Source organism: Sinocyclocheilus rhinocerous, unplaced genomic scaffold, assembly GCF_001515625.1.
Source record: "Sinocyclocheilus rhinocerous isolate Xijiao unplaced genomic scaffold, SAMN03320098_v1.1 scaffold790, whole genome shotgun sequence".
Classification (NCBI taxonomy): domain Eukaryota; kingdom Metazoa; phylum Chordata; class Actinopteri; order Cypriniformes; family Cyprinidae; genus Sinocyclocheilus; species Sinocyclocheilus rhinocerous.
The window spans coordinates 240,102-267,075 of record NW_015666971.1 but is presented as its reverse complement, the minus strand read 5'-3'; the positions used below and the strand labels follow the sequence as shown (position 1 = coordinate 267,075).

The 26,974-nt window shown below is 34.7% G+C and overlaps 1 protein-coding gene and 1 long non-coding RNA gene across 2 annotated transcripts; one reads left to right on the top strand and one right to left on the bottom strand.

The window, feature by feature from the left end:
* Positions 1-1,572: 1,572 nt before the first annotated feature.
* Positions 1,573-15,045, bottom strand: LOC107733358 (uncharacterized). Its single transcript, XR_001638967.1, has 3 exons — positions 14,946-15,045; positions 5,716-5,723; positions 1,573-1,583 (listed from the first exon to the last, which is right to left on the bottom strand). It is a non-coding gene; the product is annotated as an uncharacterized LOC107733358 (long non-coding RNA).
* LOC107733356 (equilibrative nucleoside transporter 1-like) lies at positions 9,404-26,522 on the top strand. The gene is made up of 13 exons (XM_016544957.1): positions 9,404-9,430; positions 14,342-14,423; positions 14,507-14,588; positions 16,780-16,964; positions 18,117-18,256; positions 18,625-18,759; positions 19,830-19,927; positions 20,044-20,125; positions 21,605-21,690; positions 21,824-21,935; positions 22,028-22,113; positions 25,154-25,353; positions 26,228-26,522. Exons 2-13 carry the CDS (start codon positions 14,395-14,397, stop codon positions 26,337-26,339), a joined length of 1,347 nt encoding a protein of 448 aa, XP_016400443.1. The 5' UTR covers positions 9,404-9,430; positions 14,342-14,394; the 3' UTR covers positions 26,340-26,522.
* Positions 26,523-26,974: the final 452 nt, after the last annotated feature.

Below are 26,974 nucleotides of genomic sequence, written 5' to 3'. Positions count from 1 at the left end.
TATCTATCTATCTATCTATCTGTCTGTCTGTCTGTCTGTCTGTCTGTCTACTTCATAAAAACTCAACAATGCTGGTTTTTACCCACATTTGGCACTTAGTGTGGTAATTTTAGACCCTGAAAGCTGACAAATACATTTCCTTCACAAGATAAAAAGCAGCCTTTTTGGTATTACGCAGTCTGCAAAACGTTCTGAACATGCTTGTTTACAGAAAAACCCCACACAACGAGTGCTACCTGCTGTTTGATTCCCATCGTTCACTGCGACATAAGCTGCGGGTCGTGAAAACACTACATGACAGAGTGAAAATACAGAGTGCCTCAGAGTTCAGGGGAGAGGAAGGCCAGCATGTGAAGGAAGCGCTGAAAAGCTGCGGATTCCACAAGTGGGCCTTTATGAAAACATCTGAAATGTCCAGGGGAGACTCCAGAGCAGTGAGCAGAGGAACGGAAGAACAGATGTAAAAACATTGTCATCCCTAAAATAACCATAGCATCAGGAAAACTCCACACCATGTTAAATAAACACAACATTTTGGTCCCCTTTAAACATATGGACACAATAAGACAAAACACCAGAAGCATCAGACAACAAAGCGACAGTTTATGCTTGAGTGTGAGAAAGACTGGAGAACTGCCTGAAGAGACTCATGTACCTGCGTCTATAGGGTCACTTGATCCAACAGTAATATATAGATTGTGTAGAACAGATAGTTTGTGAAAACAGTAAAAGAGGCCCATTATGTAAAACTCATGATGTTGGGTCTCATGATGTGTTTAACCCTTCAGAAAGAGTCAGTTTTTTACCCGTTTCCACAAATAAATATCTTATAAATACCACACAGCATTTGGCATTGGATCGAAACGTTGGGTTACATATTTATTTGTTTTTATAGAAGTAATTGTAAAATGTTTGACCCAAAATATATACCGGTATATTATATATATATATATATATATATATTAAAGAGCAATTGTAATAAAAAATCGATAGCCACACTGAATTTAAATAAATGTACAACATTCATCCCATAAAAATCATATCATCCCATAATCATAAATGTTTAATTTATACTAAAGTTATAAAATTGCTAATTAAAACATTTATAGTATCAATATTTGTTATTATTATGTTATTATGTTATTTCAATGCATTAAACAAACAGTATTAACAGCAGAAATTAAATTTTATTTCCCTATCCATAATAAATATTAGTAAATTTATTTATTAAATTTGGCCCAGTTTTACATTTTCTGAAATTTAGCACATATTTTATTCTTTGATGCTTCAATTTTTTTCCCTTAAAATACACTCCCTTAAAATAAGGATTTTTATCTTGAGTTGGATTTTTAGATGGTTGTAACCTAACCTGGTTTTTCAATGGGGTTCAATTTTGACTCCAGTTTAAAAGGTGAGGTCTCTTTTATTGGTCAGTGAGATCCCACAACAGATTAAACAATGTCCAGATGCTCCTGAGTACATTTCTGCAAGATTTTCCAAAGTGTCATTTCTAATGATTTTAAGAACAGCCGACACACCGTATCCAGTCATGGGGTAAAGAGTGTAAAAAAATGTCTGTAAAACTTTCCAAAGTTTGTCTAGGCCTTGTTTCTCAGGACGTCTGGAGTGCCAACAGTGCAGACAGGGTGGCTAGTCAGAAAGAATATAAGCAGATTAAGGATGACAAAATAAATTATTTTCATGACAGTTACATTTGACAGTTACCTTTTGCCTCAAATTCTCATTTCAAAAAATTATAATATAATTTAAAAATGATAATAATACATTTTATGTTTAATATAATTCACTTGAAAATAAATAAAAAGTTATTTAATGTTACATTTTTTAATTATTGCTATTATTGGTGAGACGTAAGAAGGAGTTTTACAGTCAATAAATGTTGATGTTTATTTTATGGCTTTGGCAGGCATGCTGAAGTACAGAAATAGCATGTGTCATTTTGAACATGGTGTAGCTGAAGTTTTATTTTAAAGTGTGCCCTCCCTAATAATCTCATAAACTATTTTTGTCTTCTTTTTATGCTATTTATAATGCTGAGGCTTACTGAGAAAACATGTGAAAAGGTGTTTTAAGACATTGCATTTTGTTTCATTCAGACTCTGAGGTTTTAGGCCTAGAATCACCTTTCAAACCCATTTTGGCCAGAACCGGCACTGCCTCCATCTGCAGTGGATGCGACTTTAAAGGAGTCGTCTACAGTACAGATTAAATTAGAGCCATAACACTACGAAACCAGTAGCAGCACACAGACAAGTTCAGGTAATAAATGTGACATGGTGGTCATTAGACATGTGCTAAAGGAACATTTAACTTTCACGGAATTGTGGTTATTGCATATTAGATTTTATGGAAGTTTCCTTGTAGTTTGTAAATGACCTGGTTGAATGTCATTCCTACTTTGCAGTATTTTCAAAGGCCAGTGTTCATATATTTCCAGCAGTAAATGTAGCGTGAAGAATGTTTGATCATTTCTGACATGTCGAGGTCTGGTGGGTTTAAATGGAAGGTCATAAGACTAACCTTATAAGAGTCGGGCCATTGTGTTTCTCTGGAGAATTGGCTTAGAGGGCAAAAGTCATGTGATGTGTTGACTTTAGACTTAAAGTCATTGATGTTGTTATTCTAGCTGTGTTTGTGAGTAATTTGCAACTTGGTTCTACATGTGATGATTTTTCTGCTGGGGCTTTATTACCACTTTACCTCCCCATTTTTGTCTTATCTAGTCTGTACTACATCAGAACTCCAAACAAATCTTCCTATCCCATCTACTGTTCTGAAGCTGCATAGAGGAGAGCAGATATGAAGTTTTAGTTTTCCCTCGTGATGGCCTTTCTGTGTCAATGCGAATAAAGGAATGAAGGCCAGCGGAGGACGTGTTTGGACATGAGTTGTGTAAACCAGCTGCATTCGTGTTTTTGATGAGGTCAAGGTGTTTTATATCAGTGTGGGCAACATACAAGGAGTAGTTCACCCAAAAATGAATATTTGTTGAAAATGTACTCACTCTCGTGAGTTGCATCATCGGAACAGATATGGAGAAATATGTGTAGCATTGCATCACTTGCTCACCAATGGATGCTCTGCAGTGAATGGGTGCCGTCAGAATGAGAGTCCAAACAGCTGATAAAAACATCACAATAATCCACAAGTAATCCACACCACTCCAGTCCATCAGTTAATGTCTTGAGAAGTGAAAAGCTGCGTGTTTGTGAGAAACAAATCCATCTTTAAGGCTTTTTTAACTTCAAGCCGTTGCTTCCGGCTAAAATATAATCCATAATAATGATTCCTCCAGTGAAAAATTCCATCCCCTGTTATCCTCTCACATCAAAATCCAACCACATATTTGTTTTGAACTGTTTTTAAATGGTGCTTGATCTGTGTATATTTCTCTCCTGATTCAGACCAGATTACTTTTTTCACTGTTGAAAGCAATATTATGGATAGAGGATATATATTTTATCGAAGTTAAAAGCATCTTAATGATGGATTTGTTTCTTACAAACACGCAGCTTTTGGCTTCGCAAGATGTTAATTGATGGACTGGAGTGGTGTGGATTATTTATTGTGATGTTTTTATCAGCTGTTTGGACTCTCATTCTGACGGCACCCATTCACTGCAGAGGATCCATTGCTGAGCAAGTGATGGAATGCATTTCTCCAAATCTGTTCTGATGAAGAAACAAACTCACATCTTAGATGGCCCGAGGGTTGAGTACATTTTCAACAAATTTTGATTTTGGGGTGATTATAATATTTGGATGTCTGATTTTTGATTTTATCAGATGGTCCAGTAGGTTTGTAGGCTGATCGGTTGTCCGCTGGTTCATCAGGGTACGTGGTCTTCCACAGCAATACGTTTTAATTGTTATTAGAGATAAAACGGCATGAAAATTGTATATGATTATAGTGACCAAAATGATTATTAATATTATCACAGTATTGTTAAAATGTGCTGGAAATGTTCAAAAAGCACTCGGAAACACACACTGAAATCATTTCACCAAGTTTTATGTTAACCAACCAATGGATTTTAAACAAATAAAAATATTGGTTCGGTGACTTAAAACTTAACATGTTATCTACTAACATGTAGGCTACTACATCTTAAAATAAAGATTTGACAAAATAAATTTCAGTCTTTAAATAATTTTTTTTAAGAAAACGATGAGTCAAAATGATAAATTATAGGCATTGTATCTGCTTTATAAACAGTTCTACATATAGGCTACTTTATTATCGAAGTGTTAAGATGATTAGAATGCACAGTAGCTTGTTTTCCATGTACCGGTTTTACAACAAATAATTGTTCCAATTTTTCACATTGGTCTGAACAAAAACAGCAGACAAGCTGAATGAAAGTGTAACTCCACTCTCTGACAGCAGGTGGTGCTTGTGGAACAGCAGAAATAGAGCTGTTTCCACAGTAACCACTGTAAACAAAGCAGCTGCGCTTATAAACACTGCAATAAAGGCCTTACATGGAGGGAAGATGAAAGGGTGTAGGTTTGATTTGGGCATTGGTGGGGATATAACGGCAGACAACAGAAATTGAATTGTTTGATCAAAACTATTGCCAGGGACAATTTAGCAGTCACTGGATATTGATAGTAACATGTCATAGTGTCCCCACTAAATTCTGCACCCTTGAAAATCATAACAAGCGATGTCTGAAAACTATAGTTCTCTCCTTAAGGTCAAACAACAGATTGAGTTATTCCAAATTTCACAAAAAGCTCACGGACGTAATTATAATATAAGTCAGACACTGAAGTGAGTTGCTGTTTTTGTCACTCTTCTGATGAAGATTCATTCACTTGTTTGGCAATGTACTCACACACAGAAACTCTGGTCAGATTTAAAAAAAAAATGTTTCTAATATCATTTTGTAAGTGACTTTTCCTTTTGTTTTAAAGATGTTTTCTTTGGATTGTTTGACTACTTAAAAGAGAATATAGGAAAATATAACTTTATTTGTGTTTCCCTTGTGTTTTTTTATTTTAAATTTATTTAGGCTGTTCATTTAATTTGTACGATTTCATTATAATTTAATTAATTAATAGCTTTTCATCAACTCACGAACCCCCTGAAATTCACCTGACTCAAAAAGTGCATAAACTGCAACTACAGTTAACCATGAGCACACCCCTAAACCCATTTTATATTCCTTTGAATTCCTAGCAAGTTATCAGTTCCTTCTGATATGACCCCAGATCTTATCGCCACAATATGAATGCATTTTTACATTTTCTCCAGATTTTGTGGTTGGTTGCCAGGGCGTTGTTATTTATTAAAACGTTCCCAATTTGAGAGTCCTCTGAGAGGACAGAAGTTGAAAGGTGACCGAGAGGCTCTGATTTCATTTGACATGCTACAGAGATTGTTGCACTGCCATGTGCTCAGCTCCTGGGGCCAGTTGCATAAACTTAGTCACCATGTTAAGACTGTGTCTTAAGAACTAGTTTGACCAACTAGCAGTTGCCAAGGGCAAATCAGTGTTACCTTTCCACTACAAATAAGACCAATCTACCTTTTCATAACTGATTTAAAAAAGTTATGACCAGTCTTAAAGAAAAAAAATTAGATGACTAACTTTTTAAGACTAGTCTAAACAGTTTATGCAACCGGCCCCTGTTCCTCTCTCCTGCCAGGTGCGTGACGTACTGCATACAGATGTAATGTGCTTTTGGGCACATATCTATCTATATACATTTTTTTAAGGAGTAGTTCACCCAATATATGGTATTATTTACTCACCTTTGTACAAGTGGAGTTTCCAAAGAAAGTATTTATTTTTATATCAATACTGACAGGACTCAAAATGGGATGCTTTTCAAAAGGGACTTTAAACATCTGGACCATTTTACTGATTGAATTCAGTTTTCTTATTCCCAGCACCTCTCTTTCCAGATCAACTGACCTTGAAAAAATAATGTCAGCTATTTTATTTCATAAAGCTGATGACTCGCATTTACCCTTAAAACATTCTATTTTCTTTCATATCAATTACTTGTTTTGTAACCGATTTATTTAATCCAAAGTGACTTGAATTTCCGGAACACTCTTCCTGAAGCAAACCGAGCTTATGACCCAGATCAAGAGTGCAATGTTGTCATTTCACTCACCCTTCACTTTCTGGATGGTTATGACTTGTGTTTGAATGGAGGCAGTGTTGCGGTGAAGGCTCTTGGCCATCAGTCTAAATGCTACCAGTATGTAGCACTCATTTTGAAGCCGATAACTGTTGTTATTCTAAGGTATATTACCCAAGAAGTGCTTGTTTGGAGTTTTTGTTCCCTCCCACTTTTTTGGGATGTTTACTTGTTAAACTTCATATCCATGGAGAGACTGTCTCACTCCAACCATGACTGCTTTTAGACGAGACAGGGTGTAGGTGGATGCGGTCAGACTGTAAGTGCAAACAGAATCTAACCGCACAGTTATATTCAAGCGGCAGCCCATAAGAATACAACACGGTTGCCAGTTCTATTTTAAACATACAAATTCATCTGACCCAGAACCCAACCTACAGACGTAAACAAGTCAAAACAAGACACAATACATTCAAAGTGCTTCGAAAATGAACATCATCTTGTTTACTGCACGCATTTGTTAAACTGTGTTTTAATTAGAAATAGTAGAAAGTTAAAATTACGTAGAAAACATAAAATTACATTTCCAAGCCATTTAATTTTCCTGATGTCATGTGTTTCTGTGTGAACCAGGATATTCATGCACATAAGAATTGAGTGTAACATCAAAAGTTGCTGAATGGAGCCAGACCTGAAAGTGAGTTTACTAAAATGATGCCTAAATCACTATTTGAAATGAACTCGTAATTTAAAGAAAGAAAGACAGAATTTATATCTCGCAATTCTGAGAAGAAGAAGAAAACAGAATTGTGAGATATAACCTCAGAATTCTGACTTCTTTCTCATCTAAATTATGAGATTAAAAAGTTGCAGTCATCTTTTTAATTTTTTTTGTCAGTGGCGGAAATGGTCTTCCATTCTAGGTCATTGAAATACTTCCGGGAATATGAAATCAGTTATTTTGCTTTATTCATTCACTTTTAGAAAGACTTACAAAGGAATACATGATTATGCTTGGAAAACCTGAATATTTGTAGTGCCAGCGTGCAGAGATAAACAACAGCAGAAATAACTACATGTGTACATTTTCTAAAGAAAATGTGAGTGGTGCTTGCACTGGGCAGTTGGTGGGGTCTTTTTTTATGACGTTTTAACAATTAATTAGGATTTTTATCATGTTTTAGCACTTAGCTAATCGCTATTAGCATGTTGATAGCCTGAGTCAAAAGAGCCAACTCCCATGTTTATACGATGTTCTGATGCAAAGATATAGGTGTCGCTAAATGGTTGCTAGGGTACTCAGTTTGGTTGTTAGGGAGTGGTTTAGTGGCAATAGTTAGGTAGCTGCCAATGATGATACTCCAAAGGCTGCTTGCCAGAATTAATGATATGATGCAACCCCCATGTCTCTATGACATTGTGATCCAGAGTTATGTTCTGTGCAAAATTCCTATGCAAGTTACCATAGTAGGAAATACACATGTGCTCAATTCCTTCACCATAGTATGGCTATGGGGCAACTCTGGGGGGCTCTTGCACAACTTATACCCCATTGCGAGGTATGGTCTTGCACAGATTGACAGCCTCTTCAAATGTAGTAATTCACATGTTTCTACGAAATCCTCGCTCTGCGCTACGACCCGTCAAATTTGGACACAATGTTAAGTCTATGGGATTTTTTGCCTGATTTTTTACCCACTGTGCAAACATCGTACGCCTGATTGATTATAAAAGTCATAGCACACCTCTTCTCATGATTTGACACCTATTACATGGGTCTGTGACAAACGGTGCGGGACGAGTTACGTGCCAAAGTTTGTACGGAAGAATAATAATAAGAACAATAATAATAAGCAAACAGCATAGTGATGCTTTGCTTCTCAAGCAATTAAACTAAATTTAGTAGACCTCAAACTTGTTCAGCACATGATAGTGACACTACTAAATATTCATTCAGCTGCAGGACCTCAGCTTTAAACAAAAACTGTAGACATCACATGTCCTTGAAAATGCGATAAAGATGTGCAGTTGTGAACTCTTCAGGAATCTCAGAAAGTGCAGCTGTGTTCTGGTGGGAGTTTTCACCTCGTGTGAGTTTAACAGCAAACCCTCCTTCCTCTGGGTGTGGAATGTCACATGGAAGGTGTGCATCGCCTCACTACAGACAGAACAACAGATGTCTGTCATTGTCAACAGGCAAGGCAAAGTGCAAAGTCTGCTGTCACATGCTTTTGGAAATGTTAAATTTGGCCGTGACAGATTGTAGCACCTCATTCATGACAGAGAGAGTATGTCTAGAGCAGATATGCACAAACCATGGCCAAAGTTGGCCATGATGGCTTTTGATTTGGCCCGCCATGCCATATCACAAGAGGAGGGTAAAAAAAGAAAGGAAAAAACCCCAAAACATGCCATTGAAGCCATTTTTGTTGAATTTCTGCATTAAAATGTAAAAAAGTTAATTAGATTTTTTTTTTAATTAACAATGTCAAATAATTTTTACATTTTTGTTTATGTATTAATTTATTTTTAATTTAATACATTATAATATAATATAGTTAGTTAGATATAATGCTATTTAGCCTATACGTTTGGCTTCGTAATTTTTGGTCCTTTGTATTAAAAAGTTCTTTTTTTTCAGTGCAGTGCATTCAGTGGGAGAGAAAGTTTGGACACATAATTTTTATTAGGACTATTTTCCATTTTGTACAAATAATAAAGTCAACAAAACTATGAGATAACATAGGTGCAAATACATCTGTGCTTCTTTTGTGTAGATCTTGGACATTCTCAATACTTCATGGCATGTTTTTTCCATGTTCAGAGTTCCTATATCTATTCTGCTGCTTTTCAGTTAGCCTACTGTGTTCACTATCCATTCCAATCCATTTCTTTATGAATTAATGAATTAATAAATAAATGCTTAGATAATAGAAAATGTGTCTGTGAAGAAATTCATAAGTAGACACTAGTATATTTCTCAAGAAAACGAATTTCAAGCACTTAGGCAGAAGCCGTTGTCAAGTTTGTCTAAACGTTTAATTTGTAGCTATTCTGTTCCACTATTTATATGGAACAGAAACATTTTTAGTCCGACCTAAACTAATGCGATGATAAACATCATCAGTATTTGTTGTTGTTATTACTGAAAAGGTAAAGATCAAGATCTAGTATCATCAAACTGTGTTGCAGCCTACATTAGTCGAGCTCTAGTTATTATAATCATCATAATCATAATGGGACAGTCCCTCCTCACAGCTCTTTGTGTCAAGCTCTCTCTCAGACTCCGCAGTCTCTTCTACTCTCCACATGTGAAGGTAGGGCTCAGTTTTACTACAGTACTTTACTCACTTCTCATACACATTTCTGACGTTCACTTTTATCGCGCGATTTACTGTTGTGAGAGTTATCCTTTGAAACCCGTATCGATAGTCAAAAGTTGAACAAACAGTGTTCTGCGGTGTTATTTAATAACAACGCGTCCAGTGTTTTCAAGCACGTGGGTTTTAGACCCCCGCCGTTATTAATGAATTAATAAATAAATGCTTAGATAATAGAAAATGTGTCTGTGAAGAAATTCATAAGTAGACACTAGTATATTTCTCAAGAAAACGAATTTCAAGCACTTAGGCAGAAGCCGTTGTCAAGTTTGTCTAAACGTTTAATTTGTAGCTATTCTGTTCCACTATTTATATGGAACAGAAACATTTTTAGTCCGACCTAAACTAATGCGATGATAAACATCATCAGTATTTGTTGTTGTTATTACTGAAAAGGTAAAGATCAAGATCTAGTATCATCAAACTGTGTTGCAGCCTACATTAGTCGAGCTCTAGTTATTATAATCATCATAATCATAATGGGACAGTCCCTCCTCACAGCTCTTTGTGTCAAGCTCTCTCTCAGACTCCGCAGTCTCTTCTACTCTCCACATGTGAAGGTAGGGCTCAGTTTTACTACAGTACTTTACTCACTTCTCATACACATTTCTGACGTTCACTTTTATCGCGCGATTTACTGTTGTGAGAGTTATCCTTTGAAACCCGTATCGATAGTCAAAAGTTGAACAAACAGTGTTCTGCGGTGTTATTTAATAACAACGCGTCCAGTGTTTTCAAGCACGTGGGTTTTAGAACCCCGCCGTTTTAAATGTAGCGTGCGAGAGCGGGTTAAATTGAGCGCCAAATGCGCGACGCGACTTTATATTCTTAGCGAAACATACGGCGATAGTTATTATCTTTAATATTCGGAAATATGTGTTGATTAAGTTTGTTAATGTGTCAGACCAGTGTTGTTTTATTGTTTGTTGCTCAGCTCGTGTCGAGTCATTCACAACTAAACAGGTAGTAGCCTATGCTTTTATTTTAGTAACTTTGGGATTGTGTGATATGAATATATTCAGTGAAATGTAACTTTTTTTGGTGACTTGAAATATCAAATGTCCGATAGTCAAAAGTTGAACAAACAGTGTTCTGCGGTGTTATTTAATAACAACGCGTCCAGTGTTTTCAAGCACGTGGGTTTTAGAACCCCGCCGTTTTAAATGTAGCGTGCGAGAGCGGGTTAAATTGAGCGCCAAATGCGCGACGCGACTTTATATTCTTAGCGAAACATACGGCGATAGTTATTATCTTTAATATTCGGAAATATGTGTTGATTAAGTTTGTTAATGTGTCAGACAGTGTTGTTTTATTGTTTGTTGCTCAGCTCGTGTCGAGTCATTCACAACTAAACAGGTAGTAGCCTATGGTTTTATTTTAGTAACTTTGGGATTGTGTGATATGAATATATTCAGTGAAATGTAACTTTTTTTGGTGACTTGAAATGTACATCAAATGTCAAATGAAAAGTTGCGAATGCTAATGTTATGATGCATTTTTGGCAAGGTAAGTAGTATGGCATGACGCCAGCATGCCTTAAAGGGTTAGTTCACCCAAAAATGAAAATTAGCCCATAAATTACTCACCCTCAAGTCATCCTAGGTGTATATGACTTTCTTCTTTCAGACGAATCCAGTCGGAGGGATATTAAAAATGGTCTTTGATCTTTCAAGCTGTTTCATGGCACTCAGCGGGTGTTGCATGCATCAGTCCAAAAGCAGTTAAATAAAATGCGCCCATCCATAAAAAAAGTGTCTCACACGGCTCCGGGGGGTGAACAAAGGCCTTCTGTAGCGAATCGATGCGATTTTGTAAGAAAAATATCCATATTCAAAACGTAATAATCACTAATGTAGCTTGCGCTCGCTGATGTACACTGGAAGCAGTTCCGGGGGAATGACCGCTTGATACAGCTTATGTGCTGTATTTCCAATCTCATTCTCCATTCAGTGTATTTGAACTGAAAGAGTTCAAAGAGATGGCATTTGCTAACATATGATGCTGGAGAATTTTGCAATGACTTTTAAAGACCCATGAAATCAGAATGAGAGTTTTTGACTATTAGCCCATTTCTACGAACATCTATATACTAGTTTACTCTTAAAATGTGAATTTCACTTTTATCATAGTAAATGCTTTTTGGTACTTAACTCATTTACTCATCAAAATCATTTTTTTTAATGATTTTGATACATTTACATTTCAGTAGGAAGGGTTGATTGTTGTTGTGAAAATTTTTTGATGTGTCTAGCTGGAGAAATGACTGTTGGTTATTGTCCTCTCCTCTTGCGTTATTGACAAACTATTTTTTTCTATTTGACACGCTATACCAGTGGTTTCCAGGCCCGGTTCTTGACGGCTATAGAAGGGTGGGCTGGCAGATATCCTGGGTGGGCATTTTTTAGTCTAGAAGATATTTATACTGTACATATTGCTATATTAACTATATTATATGTACACTGAAAAAAGCTTTCATGGGCAGCCTCGAATATCATGCACTTTCACAGCAAAATAAACTTTTTTTTTTTCTTTATTGAATAGAACCGTGTGCAGACACTCGGTTGTGCTTCTATGAAATGACTCCTAAAAACTGCTATAATATGGGTGTAGTTCTGAGACTAGTGTTACCGCATCAGGTTTTGTTGATATATCTGTCCATTCCTGGAGTTCCACAGAATCTCTCATGCCTGCCAACCCTTTGGCAAAGAAGTCCGCTCAAAGTGAAAATGCTTCATTAGCTTTTTAGTCATTATCAGCTAACTGCAGCATGTATTGCTTCCACTAAATGAATGATCTCCCATTTAACTTTGAAGTAAAATTTTGAGTTTCTGCTGCTGAATGCATGTTGCTTTATAGAGGGCACCTTGACCTGGTTTAAGTGGTGGTATAATTAATATTGTTGTCTTATGGAAGCATAAAGTGCCTGTATTGGTAAGAGATGATTATGTTTTAGATGGTAGTTTGGACATGTGGTCACAAGAGTTAGGTCAATCAGACTTCAATCAGATTCTCTCAACGTGACTGAGATTTCCGATGGTTGTAACACAATTTGGGCAAATCAGATGAATTGTGTCAATTGGTTGATTTAAAGGCCCTGTGCAACAGGCTGGTTCAGTCATGATGATGCATTGGAAAAAAGCACATGGGAAAGTGTAGCTGTAATACTATTTGAAATAGAGAAATCAGCATGGTGGAAGACATCAATCTTTTCTCATTGATTACATTAATATGCACTAAAAGATTCTCATATGAACCAGAATTTGGAGAGTTTTTTTTATCAGTGCATATTGTAAGTGCATTAACCTGTTTGCCATAACCTGATTACTGAAATTACTATGCAGAATTTCTAAAATATAGTGAAGTTACGCTGTGCATATCCAGAAGAGAATAGCAGGAAAAAGAAAACTCATGTTTAGTTTCATTTGGAAAATACTGATTACCTTACCATAGCATTTCAAACTGTTTACCATAATCTGATTACTGAAATTACTGTGCAGATTTTCTAATGCAGCAAAATAATTACTTGCAATTTCCAGAAGAGAATAGCAAAGAAAAGAGAGCACATTTCTTAGTTTCTTTGAAAAATACTGATCATTGTACACAATTCCAGTAGCTGTGGAGAAAACCTATTTTTCAATATTTGTCATTGTTTTTATGAAATGGTACAACACAATATGAAATGCAACTTTGAAATTTCTTTCAAATTAATCTTCTCTCTGTGAAGGTTTTAACATACAATAAAAAATGATTGATAATATGGCGTCCTATGTTTTGACCTCCTGTCAGCCAATAAATCTCTTCACTAAGAGTATATTGTGACAGCTGTATGAATGAAGAGTACTTCAGTGGGCTCTGTGTGTACAGACAGTTCAGAAAATGTGTTTATGGGACTGCTGAAAGTATGCTTTTTGGAGGAGGATAGTGCATCAGTATGTCTTCAAGCTTGTGGTCATTTATGCACTATAAACAGCATAAATTAAGCAGATTAGTACATACAGAATGCTTCATTATGGTCCATGGAGATGGTAGAAACCAACGTCACAGTCTCTGATTATCATCTTAGTTTGCAAACAGTTCATCTGAAACACATCATTTAAGAGCAGCAGAATCCATTTACAAGACAAAAAGCACCATACAAATACACTGAAAAATTTAATTCAGAGGTATCAATATTAATGGAACGTCCAGCGAGGAGAAACAGTTCATTAGTTTCTCATTCTCTCTTTATTTATATTCTTACAAGATTTGCAGGATTAATAAATATTTTGCTCTTTCTTGAGTGCAGAGGATTTTGTGATTCATTCCTTAAGGGTTCATTCCTTAAGGGTAGACAAGCAGTCGCTTGAGCTCAGGAAATTAATTTGTAGTTGTTTTATGAACTCTATACCCAAGGCTTAATAAAGCAGAATATGTGATATGTTCAAAATATTGTTTTAGAGGTTTAGGCTAATTGCAAGCACATGTAAAAACGACACTGAAGTGAAAATATAAACATTCATTTAGATATTACAGTATGTTTGTGTTGGGGCTGCCAGAATATCCATTAACAGAATCATATTTTTGAACGAAATACAATAATAATAGATGTTTACACAGTAAATACTGAAGACTGTAGACCTGTTGAGATCTACAGTGACCTCAAAAAGTATTTAGTCATTCTTAAAAATATCATTAAATCATATGCTTTGATTTTTTTTACAGAAACACCACACAAACAGACTTTTCAAATTGAATATTTAACTAAAATGAGTTTATTGGGTTTGAAATGATAACACAATAGATCATCTTCTGTGGCGTTGTGGTTCAGCTTCACTGAATGAAGGTTGTTTCATGTGATTGTGATTTCAGATTTGATGCCAGATTCTGAAACAAATCAGTGACAGATCCGTCAGACAGACGCAATGACAGCCGCAAACGCTCCAAGGGACAGGTAAATGTGTGTGCGTGTCTTTCTCACATGAAACAAATGCTCAGTAATGAAACTGCATGTGAATAACATGACATGTCTTCCAGGTATAATGCTGTATGGATCATATTCTTCATTCTGGGCCTGGGAACTCTGCTACCATGGAATTTCTTCATGACTGCTACCATGGTAACAATCGTCTAGTTGAAACCACTGAAACTTTAATGGCACATTATTAGATGAATCCATGATTTTGTGAGCTATATTGGATTTGGAGTACTTCATTGTCCCCAAAGGGACATTTGTTTTGGATTTTGGCAATATAAAATGATCCAACAATGAATATTGCTTTTAATGCATCTTTTATTTGGAGATTAAGTTTCCTACTGTAGGTTTAAAATACTTTCAAATGTTTTTGTGAAAAGCATTTATGTAGGTAAATATAGCTGTATATCAATTATTGCTGTATATCAATGTGTTAAGCACCCCCACCACCTTACTCCAGTTAAACACCACATTTTTAACTGCAATAATACAAATATTCACTCTATACAGGGCTTGACATAAATTTTTTTGCTCACCAGTCACTTTGGCTAGTGGTTTTCCAAAATTACTAGCCACTCAGCATTTTCACTGGCCACAATTTTGTTGTTGGGAAATTACGGTTTATATGACTAATGTTACTGCATACTAAAATGTATTTAAATTGATTTCCAGGTCATGCCTATTTAAAGGACATTTCCCCCTAACCTTATTAAACGCATGTGTCATCTTTCATATCAAATTCTTACATTTTATCAGTAATTTCACCTAATATAATAAGGCACTATAGGGCTGTTACCAATCAAATTACATCAGTATTAAAGGGGTCATATGATGCCGCATCATATGACCCCTTTAACAAAACCGATCTTTCCACTGCAGAAGAAACAGAAGCAGCTGAAGTGGCATTTAGATGCATTTACACAGACAGTTTAATGAAGTTGAAATGTAGCATGAATGCATTTACACTGCAAAATTACAGCAGCATAAATAATGTTATAATAATGTTTTTTTTTAAATATACAAATATTAAATGTCTTCTCATTGTTCTGCAGTACTTCACCCAACGTCTGAAGGACCCACAGACCAATGGAGAACACAATCAGACAGCCAATGGGACGGTGGTGATAGAGGGTGACAATCGTAATGTCCTAGAGTCAAAGTTCAACAATGTGATGACGCTGTGCGCCATGGTACCACTGCTCATTTTCACCTGCCTCCTAATCTTAACCATCGTTTTTCTTCTTCACTGTCTCTTTCTGCAGCGTTCGGGGCAATTCTGCAAGGGAGTCTGTTTGGTTTGGCTGGAATGCTCCCAGCATCCTACACCACGCCCATCATGAGCGGACAAGGCCTGGCAGGGACGTTTGCGGCCTTCTCCATGATCTGTGCTCTCGCCTGTATGTGTTCATCCTTTGTCACTCTCTTTATTTTCTTCTTTTCCAAATCGTAGGAACCAGAATTTGGAAAATTCTAAACCAGCTTTGTTATTTTTAACTAAAACTATTAAAACAAGTTTGTTTATTGAAATAAAGGTCAAATCAAATCAAATTTAAATATTAGATGAAAAACGCGAACAAAATTTTTTTTAATGAAAATTCGAAAATGGAAAATAAAGCTAAGTAGAAGTATTAAAAAATAATACAAATGCACAACAAATTTTACTAAAACACAAAAAATGGAAAATATTAATAAATACTATAATAGAATATAAATAATACAAACATAACACTGTACAAAACAGATTCAAAGTAGATTCAAATAGATGTTTAAAGTTGAATAAAAATGAAATATTAATAGATAAACTTAAACTGAAAAAAAAAAAAAACTTTAACAAAAATTAGAAATCTTCCTTTGGCAACTAACTGAAATAAAATAAGTTGAAGTTGAAGGACTAAAACTAAAACTGAAATAAAAATAAAGCTTAAAAGGACGAACACGCTTAACAAATGTACTAAAACTAATATTAAAATAAAAAACTGAATTTTTAAAATATGAATAAATACTATAATAGGATATAAGTAATACTAAAATAACACTGGACAAAAGGATTCAAAGTAGAATCAAATAGATGTTTAAAGCTGAAATAAAAATGAAATAAAATTGAATAAAATTGAAAGTTGAAGACCTTCAACTAAAATTGAAATAAAATAAAAGCAGAATAGCAAAATTTAAAAAAACTAAAACTAATAAAAATGACAAATGCATGGAACAAAATGACTAAAACTAAAATGAAAATAAATTCTGTTATAGTATGAAATAATCAGAAATGGTAAATAAGGAATTTAAATTTTTTTTTAAATATACAAATATTAAATGTCTTCTCATTGTTCTGCAGTACTTCACCCAACGTCTGAAGGACCCACAGACCAATGGAGAACACAATCAGACAGCCAATGGGACGGTGGTGATAGAGGGTGACAATCGTAATGTCCTAGAGTCAAAGTTCAACAATGTGATGACGCTGTGCGCCATGGTACCGCTGCTCATTTTCACCTGCCTCAACTCCTTCATCCACCAGAGGTGAGACTAGCTCTGTGTTTCATGTGAGAGGGATTTAGAAACATACATAGATTACAGCTGACACCAAGTTAACACATTCATTTAAAATATTAAATATGGCTTTCTTTAACACACAACTAAGCTTACCCAACTGGAGATTGAAGCTCATTGAAATTCTGTTCTGTCTGATATTAAGACACTTTGGAAATGGGATGGCTAAAATAAAACCTGGTTACTAAAGCTAAATCTTAGTCACAGTTATCAGTCAATGACACAGAAAGACCAGAAGCAATTATTTTCATTTTGCTTTGTCATTTTTAACTAAAACTATTAAAACAAGTTTGTTTATTGAAATAAAGCTCAAATCAAATCAAATTTAAATATTAGATGAAAAACGCGAACAAATTTTTTTTTTATGAAAAAATGTAAGTGTAAAAATTATATAATTAAAATAATTTATTTATGTATTATAAATGTATTTAAACGAATTATTTACATATTTTGTTCAATTTAATTGTATATAATTATATTTTATTTTTATTTTTTACACACACACACAAATATATGACAGTTGGATATATTTAATTTTTGTATTGTATATAATTATACATATATTGTATATAATTATACATGTATATTTTTAGATATATTAGAAAAATATTAAATATTTATACACATGTATGAAATGTGAATAAATTTAATTAAATATAAAATGAATTTAATGTAGTTTATATCAAAGCAAATTCAAAATTGTGTTTATGGCAAACAGACATGAGATTAATTGCAATTAAATCTGTTTGCAACCCACATAAATACTGCCTCTAAACAATACTGCCTCATATATAAAACTGTTTATGATGATCTTAAAAACCCTTTCATCTAAAGGCTTCAGCATAAATGTTGAAAATAAAGTTTTGTAGGAAACTACAATCAGCTGTCTGTCTTTATAAAACTACAGTTTAATTGATGAGTTAAAGGACCAAATAGTGAAGGAAGCACATCCCTCATGACTCACTCCCATGTTCTGTTGTGTTATTTCACAGTTTTGTTGACTTTACCGTTATTCTAAAATGCGGAAAATAAGTTGTAATAAACAATGTAGAGATATTGTGTAACTTAGCATGAATCTCCCTATTAGCCAGTGAGCTGATCTTGTGTTGTTTTTTTCCCCAGGATTCCTCAGAAGTTGAGGATCTCAGGCAGTCTATCTGTCATTTTCGTGGTGTTTCTCATCACAGCCGTGCTGGTGAAGGTGGAGATGGAGCCCCTGCCGTTCTTTGCGTTCACTATGATCAAAATCATCTGCATCAACTGTGAGTATCACCATCATCATCATCATCTGCAGTGTGTCTGTTCCAGGCCTCTTTGACCTCAGTGTCGTGGTCTCTGTAGTCTTCCTCTCCCCTGGGTCGGGTCACAACAAGGTTTGGTTTCTGTTTGGGGTTCATAATGAGGAAAAGATGGCTTGGGTTCACACACATCCTTTGATGTTGATATTAATACACAGTATGCTTTGAGAATCAAGCTGGGGAAGGTCCTACTTGAAAGAGGAGATCGTACAGGACTGAACTCTCAGAAATATTTCATGATGTTCTGTGTTATCACGACCTTTACACATTTTTATGTGGATTTATGTCTAATCTTAACCATCGTTTTTCTTCTTCACTGTCTCTTTCTGCAGCGTTCGGGGCAATTCTGCAAGGGAGTCTGTTTGGTTTGGCTGGAATGCTCCCAGCGTCCTACACCACGCCCATCATGAGCGGACAAGGCCTGGCAGGGACGTTTGCGGCCTTCTCCATGATCTGTGCTCTCGCCTGTATGTGTTCATCCTTTGTCACTCTCTTTATTTTCTTCTTTTCCAAATCGTAGGAACCAGAATTTGGAAAATTCTAAACCAGCTTTGTTATTTTTAACTAAAACTATTAAAACAAGTTTGTTTATTGAAATAAAGGTCAAATCAAATCAAATTTAAATATTAGATGAAAAACGCGAACAAAATTTTTTTTAATGAAAATTCGAAAATGGAAAATAAAGCTAAGTAGAAGTATTAAAAAATAATACAAATGCACAACAAATTTTACTAAAACACAAAAAATGGAAAATATTAATAAATACTATAATAGAATATAAATAATACAAACATAACACTGTACAAAACAGATTCAAAGTAGATTCAAATAGATGTTTAAAGTTGAATAAAAATGAAATATTAATAGATAAACTTAAACTGAAAAAAAAAAAAAACTTTAACAAAAATTAGAAATCTTCCTTTGGCAACTAACTGAAATAAAATAAGTTGAAGTTGAAGGACTAAAACTAAAACTGAAATAAAAATAAAGCTTAAAAGGACGAACACGCTTAACAAATGTACTAAAACTAATATTAAAATAAAAAACTGAATTTTTAAAATATGAATAAATACTATAATAGGATATAAGTAATACTAAAATAACACTGGACAAAAGGATTCAAAGTAGAATCAAATAGATGTTTAAAGCTGAAATAAAAATGAAATAAAATTGAATAAAATTGAAAGTTGAAGACCTTCAACTAAAATTGAAATAAAATAAAAGCAGAATAGCAAAATTTAAAAAAACTAAAACTAATAAAAATGACAAATGCATGGAACAAAATGACTAAAACTAAAATGAAAATAAATTCTGTTATAGTATGCAAATACTAAAATTGCATTTGACAAATTCAAAGTAGGTTGAAACAGATGTTAAATGTCAGACCTACAATGCTACACTAGTTAATGTAAGTGATAATTGTGTGTTTATTTATGTGCTAATAAAACAGTTCTACAGGGATGTCCAGGAGTACTTTTGAATTGCTGAATCTGTTCCAGGTGTTTCCAGGTATTGACCTGAATCTTGTCTTTTCCAGCGGGCTCAGCGTTACAGGACAGTGCATTCGGCTACTTCATCACTGCCTGTGTGGTTATTCTCCTGGCCATTGTTTCTTACCTCGCTCTGCCTAAAATGGTATGATGTAAAGCCCTGATTCTGAGACTCACATCTGCGTTTCATTTCCATTAATCAATGCTGAGAATTATGTTTCAATGTTTACATGTTAAAAACTAAAAGTATTTGTTCTGCAGGAGTTTTTCCAGTATTACTCTGAGAGCAGTGGCTCCCGATCCAGCGCTGATGAGGAAAACAAGATGGATTTGCTGAAACCAGGTAATGGCCAGCGTTTCATATTTATCAGAAATGTTTCTCTAAACATCTAATGCTGTTCAAACACTCACAAACAAATATATGAGACCACTGGAATACAAACCACTGTTCCCAGTGCATCCAACCTTGTGTACAAGTAAGTTTTCACACTGCTTTTCATTTTATTTCACATCACACAAGTTGACAGAGAAAACAGGCAGAAGTTCTAATATGGCGAATATTCAGACAACATACATACATATCTAATCAAGATTTTAAGGTAATTTATTTGTGCCGCAGAAGATCTTATCTTATCATCTTATCTTATCTTATCTTATCTTATCTATATCCCATAAATATTTTGACTTCGGAACACTACTGCATCTAAAATATATAGTTTATATATATATATATATATATATATAGTTTATATAATTTAAATTTTTATATACTTTTTTATTGTTATTTGTATTGTTTTTTAAATTATTTATTTATTTATTTTTTATGCCCCTAAATATTTTGATTTTGGGACACACACATTTCTGTCTTAAATGCATTTAAACTGAGTTTAACACTCAGTTTATTGCCCCAATTTATTTCATTTTTATTTTAATAGTATTTTTATCTTATTTTACATTAATATTGACTGTACATTAAATATTTATGGCTCGTTTCCACCGAGCGGTACGATTCAGTACAGTACGGTACGCAATTATTTCCGTTTCCATTGTCAGAAGTAGTGAATGGTACCAAAATAGCAAACCATACCGTACCACTTTTTTGGGACCCTACCGATGGGGCATCTAGCACAGTAGTCCAGTACCTAAAGGGTGGCGCTAGACTCACTGAAGAACGGTGATTTTTTTTTTCCGCGTGCTGCAAGGGGAGTGGAATGAAATATAACAGGGTATTTTAGAATTAGCATAAGTAAGAGTATTTTATTTTAAACTGTGTATTTTAGAATTTTCACACACTTACGCACAGACAATGTTACGCTTTCTTCTTCGTGTGAGAATTGACGTCGATCGCTACTTTCCGGCATACACCACGTATATCAAGTAAGAGTACTGTTGGTGGTAGAAACACAAGCCGGATCACGGTGTACCGTCCCGAAACGTACTGTGCTGTACTGTACTTTACTGTACCACTCGGTGGAAATGAGGCTTATTTAGACGTTAGATTTATATCTAGACATTAGTGCCTTTTCTGAGTTCTGTCTTAAAACCTTTAACACTAAGTTTCTCTCATTTTTGTGTTAAACTTGTATTAAATATTTTTTTATTTTATTTTTAATTTTGACAGCTCCTAAATATTTTGACTTTGGGACACTATTCCCTAAAAAAAATCCCAGTCTCGGAGTGACTGAACAGTGTCTTAATGTGTTTTTCATGATGTTTAAAGACTTTTTTGTTGCTAAATGACAAATACAGAACACGGTAAGGCTTTGTGTCTGTTTCTCATGTTTCCCTGTTTTCCCTGTGTTTTTATACTCTTGGCTTGTAGAAGGTCAAACAGAGAAGAGGCCGGTCCTGAGCCTGACTGATGAAGAGAGCAGACCCGCCGTGTCCGTGTTTGGCATCTTCAAACAGGTCTTAACTCCAACCAGCTGCCTACATAACCAACCAAACTAGCCATAGCCGAAGTTAGCGATGCATAATAAAGCCTCTTAAGAGCAGGAGTCTGTTTGTAATAACACTTCTACTCTCTGGTCTCCTGTCGTAGATCTGGGTGATGGCTCTTTCTGTATGCTTTGTTTTCACCGTCACCATTGGCATCTTCCCAGCCGTCACTGTTGAAGTCCAGACCACTGTTGTTGAAGAGGGGAACGGTTGGGGTGAGCATGTTTGCATGTCATTATATCGAAGTTCCTACTTATTCTCTGCCAGTGAGAGCAGACGTGTCACAACTGCTCTGTCTCTTTCACAGATACTTACTTCATCCCTGTGTCCTGCTTCCTTCTGTTCAACATGATGGACTGGGCCGGCAGGAGCCTGACTGCTGTCTGTATGTGGGTACGTATGTGTGTGTGTTAATCAGGCTCAGGCAGGGACTGCACCTGCTGCGAATGCTTTATCAGGGCTTGATCAAACGGAGCATCTGCTTTCTGTATTTGACCGTCCCATCCTGGGTTTTCATGGAATTCCTGTTAAGATGTGTTTTTTCTGAACAAAGAGCAGGGCAGGGAAAAACACTGTCGAATAGTTTCTCTGGAAAATCCTACATCATGTTAAAAGAGCAGTTCAGCCAAAAATGAAAACTCTCGAACTCATGTGACTTCATTTATTATGTGGAACAAGTTGCTTTTTCCATACAAGCTTCAAAAAGTACCATTAAAAGTGGTCCAGAAGTGGTCTTCTGAAGTCATATGATGGCTTTGTGTGCGGAACTGACTGAAATATGTTATATGTAGCTCTTCAGTTTCATTCATGCAATTTCAGTCTGTTCCTCATACAAAGCTATTTTCATGACTACTGTTATGATACTTTAATGGTTGGTTATAGGGCTGCACGATTATGACAAAAATCATAATTGTCGATTATTCCCTTGAAACTGTAATTGCGCTTATTAATTCCGATTATCACAATTTACATTGAATGATGTTTATACCATTGTTCGAAGCAAATGCATGCCATATTTTTATATGAAAATAAACAAGCTGAAAACACTAACTGAAAAACTTGTATTGCTTTTCTATAGCATTAAGTCTCAAATGTCAACTCTACATTGGTCTGGTTTCTTCTTTAAATTAAAAAAAAGGTAAAAATATGCATGGTATTATAATGTTATATTAAAGCTAAAATTAAAACATTGGAAAAATCCTTAAGATAAACTGTAGAAAGAAAAAACACATCTTAAGCATGCAGAATAATATAAGTGGACTTTGAACGATTAATTGCTGCTTTGAACGATTATGTAATTGTGGCATCTGTAATTGTAATCACGATTAATTGTGCAGCCCTAGTTGGTTAAAAAACTGATTGATAACCATGTAGATATCAATGTTTTATTAATTATACAAATAAAGTAAATATTAAGGATTTTATTTATTACATTAATATAGGAAATATTCAAGGATGTGTTTATTTTTTTCATAATACAAATATAGGAAATATACAAGGATTTATTTATGTATCATAATACAAATATAGTAGATATCATGGATATTTTATTTATCTATTTATAGTTGATATAGAGGATTTTATTTATCATAAGACAAATATAGTAGAAAATGAAGGGTTTTATTTATCATAATACAAATATAGTACATATCAAGGCTTCGGTGTATTTGTTTATTAATTGTCATTAGATAAATATTGTTCAGGTTGTTAATGTCGTTGACTGTGTGTTCATGTGTTTGGTGCTTAGGAAGGTCAATGTGAAGTTTTTTTGCGGCTCAGTTCCTCTCACTACTTTAAAATGTAAGTCAACATAGAAAACTTTTACATGGAATTCAGCTTCTTATGTAACTTCCTCTATAAAATGTCAAACTCACTAACAGGGAAAACTGATTAAGTTAAACCTCAGTGGAGCAGATCAGCTCTCTCAGTGTTCCTGGCACTTAGTGAGTCTTTAATAACATGAGCACTGGAACGCGTCTCGTGTGCAGTCAGCTGTCTCACGCTCATGTGCTGCTCATGTACACTGTTACCACACTCAATGTAACGCTTGTTTCTCTCGAGCCCAAAAATGTCCATCTGAATGAGAGCTGAGCATCATGGGAGAAACTATGACAGCTGTAGATCAGCATGTACTGAGATAGTAAATGAATTGAAGATGTCACGTCCAGGCAATAGCTGTAAATGAGGCAGATTTAGATTCGGTATTGTCATGAGTTTTGAGTGTTTCAGGAGCAAAACCACTTTCACATGGATGCTCACGCGAGCTCAGAATGTGCTGAAGATGTCTTTCTCATGCACTGATTGGCTGGTTAAGCAAGTGGATTGCAGTGGTTGACCAGCATGGGTTTGATAATGGCTGGTGGAAGTTGATTTAATGATAATGATAGCTGCGTATTATGATATAAAACTGTGTATTATGATATAGTACAAAACTGTGACATTATTATAAAAGAATTGCTGAAGCTGCGAGAACATTTATATTATATTTGGTAACACTAACATTTCATGATGTTAGTTATGTTGAGATTTACAATAACTTGGTAAATGCTGAAAATGTTCATGCTAACAAAGTTAAATAACAAAATAAACCTTTTGTGTATTTTCTCTCTGGCTTTATTATTTTAAATAAATAAATCGTATTTTATTTTAAATAATAAATTGTGTATATATATATATATATATATATGTATATAATGTTATATTAAAACAATATTAATTACTATAAATAATAAATTTAAAAATATATTTATATCTATAAAGTTATATTAATTAAATATTCTTTTCAGTGTTTAGTAATTCACTTTAAATTGGCTTTTAATTTCAGTATGTTTTGTTATGTGTAATTGTATGTTTTTCATTGTTTTACAGTTACAATTTTAAATATTTATCTTTAGAAATCAATATAGTTTTACTTAAAAATAACAGTTTTTCAAATTTGAAAAAAAAAGCAAAATGGTTATGCACATCTTTTGACCATTTTTGACAAAATTTGTCATTTTAAATTACAACTTGATAAATGCTGAAAATGTTCATGCTAACAAAGTTAAATAACGAAACCAAAACCTTTTGTGTATTTTCTCTCTGGCTTTATTATTTTAAATAAATAAATCGTATTTTATTTTAAATATTTCTCTTTAGCAATAGTTTCTTTTTATTTCAGTTAGAATTTCAGTAATTTTAGAACTTCAACTTGAACTAATACAGTATTTGATATTGTTTATGTTCAAACAGCAACATTACACACTAACTAACGTTAAAAAAGTGAAATGGCAATCAACCACCCCTTTAACTGAACAGTGTGTCTTGACAAATAAAATGTAATACATTTTCTTAGATTTGGTTTGTTCTGAAGAAGATGATGATGATGATGAATGTCTGCAGATAGATTTATGTTCAGCTGAAGTCTGACATGTGCTCTCTGTTCTCTGTTCAGCCCGGTAAAGACAGCATCTGGCTGTCCGTCCTGGTCATCGCACGCTTGGTGTTCGTTCCTCTCTTCATGCTCTGTAACGTTCAGCCCAGACACTACCTGCCCGTGGTGTTCGCTCACGACGCCTGGTACATCATTTTCATGATCCTCTTCTCCTTCAGCAACGGATACCTGGCCAGTCTCTGTATGTGCTTCGGACCAAAGTACGTACAAAATATCATCAACATGCATGCGAAACAGACTTACTTATGTCAGGCTGCTAGAAAAATAAAATTGTCCCAGTGTGCTACATTAACATGAATGATTTGTGCTGCTTGTTAAGCAAAGAAATGCTAGTAGTTCCTCAAGCAATTAGGGCTGGGTTTTAGGGTTTTCACGATTCAATTTTGACTCACAAGCTTTCGATTCCAATTCAATTCGATTCAATATCGATTATTTTGGATATATATCAGGTACAATACATGACAAACTTTCTCAAGGAAAAAAATTCTCTCAACTAATGCTGTCAAATATACATGAGAGTCATTTGATGCTACATTACTATTATATTGATATATTATAATATAAACATTTAAATGGTGGCTGCCAAGCATAAATTAAATATTGAAGAAGGGTAAAAATGATAATGAATTTATTTTGTTGAAATGAAAATTGTGCTGCCGCTTCTCTTCAACTGAGGCGCTACAGTGATCTGTTACTCCACATTAAACAGCGCCAAAACTGTATTTATTGTTTGAATATTGTAATAAAATGGACAGAATTTGAAATCTCAAACTTTGTTTCAAATCAAAACTAACAAATCACAAAGCTTATGATGATTTAATAATGTTATTAAATCATAATCTACAATGTTACGTTCATTAACTGAAAACAGGCTAGACTAATCGATTTTTGGGATTCAAGAAACAATATGGTTTCATAAAAATGAGAATTGATTCAAATCGAGAAATCGATATTTTTTTACCCAGCCCTAGTAGCAATATTAGTTTCATCTTTTCTGTACACAGTATGATGGTGTTCATCTAACAGTTAGTCAAAGTTCTTCATGTCCTCTAATGTTTTGTGTTCGTCCCACAGGAAAGTGTCCCAACATGAAGCAGAAACCGCAGGGGCCATCATGGCTTTTTTCCTCTCTCTTGGCTTGGCTGTGGGAGCCGCGTTATCCTTCGGTTTCCGGGCCATGATCTAGAAGCATGGCCTAGTTCTCAGTATGATGAAGATGAACTTTAACCCTAGATATTCACAGAGCCAGAGAGAATGTATTCATACTGCACATGTATCCCTTTGCCTGTTTGCCCCTCTTGTGTGTTTTCTTAAAGAAGTGGAACTGGAATAGACAGTATTCACGCAGGGATTCTAAGAGGGAACATCTTCATCACACACACATATTATTATGTAAGCAAAAACTTATTTTGGATGCGATTAATCGTTTGACAGCACTAGATGCATTGCTTAATCCAAACAGCCGAAGCTCCATTCACACAGATTGCATTTAAAAACATATAAGACACAGTGAAAAGGAATAAACCTCCACAAATTCGTGACGTGTTTTCTAAAAGTTTAAACTGTTTTAACTTTGCATGGCTACATCTCTGACACGCGAGTGCAGCAGTCATATTTGTTCGTTAAAAAATGCGCTGTGAAAAAATGTGTGAATGGCTTGGTTTCGGTTTTCAACTAATCAAGATCTTCTCCGCATTGAACTTCTATATTTCTCTAATATTTTGAATGCATAACGCAGCAGCGGCGCGTCTTGTGGGCTAGACGAACAAAACATTAAAATGCAACAACGTCACTTACATCATCATCACCGCATCTCGCGCG

What these genes read in the sequence shown, in the direction of transcription:
- LOC107733356 (XM_016544957.1), top strand. Translation starts at nt 14,395, where the DNA reads ATGACAGCCGCAAACGCTCCAAGGGACAG. An exon ending in CAAAATCATCTGCATCAACT is followed by an intron (nt 18,257 to 18,624) that starts GTGAGTATCACC and finishes CTCTTTCTGCAG; the next exon opens with CGTTCGGGGCAATTCTGCAA. An exon ending in TGAAGAGGGGAACGGTTGGG is followed by an intron (nt 21,936 to 22,027) that starts GTGAGCATGTTT and finishes TCTCTTTCACAG; the next exon opens with ATACTTACTTCATCCCTGTG.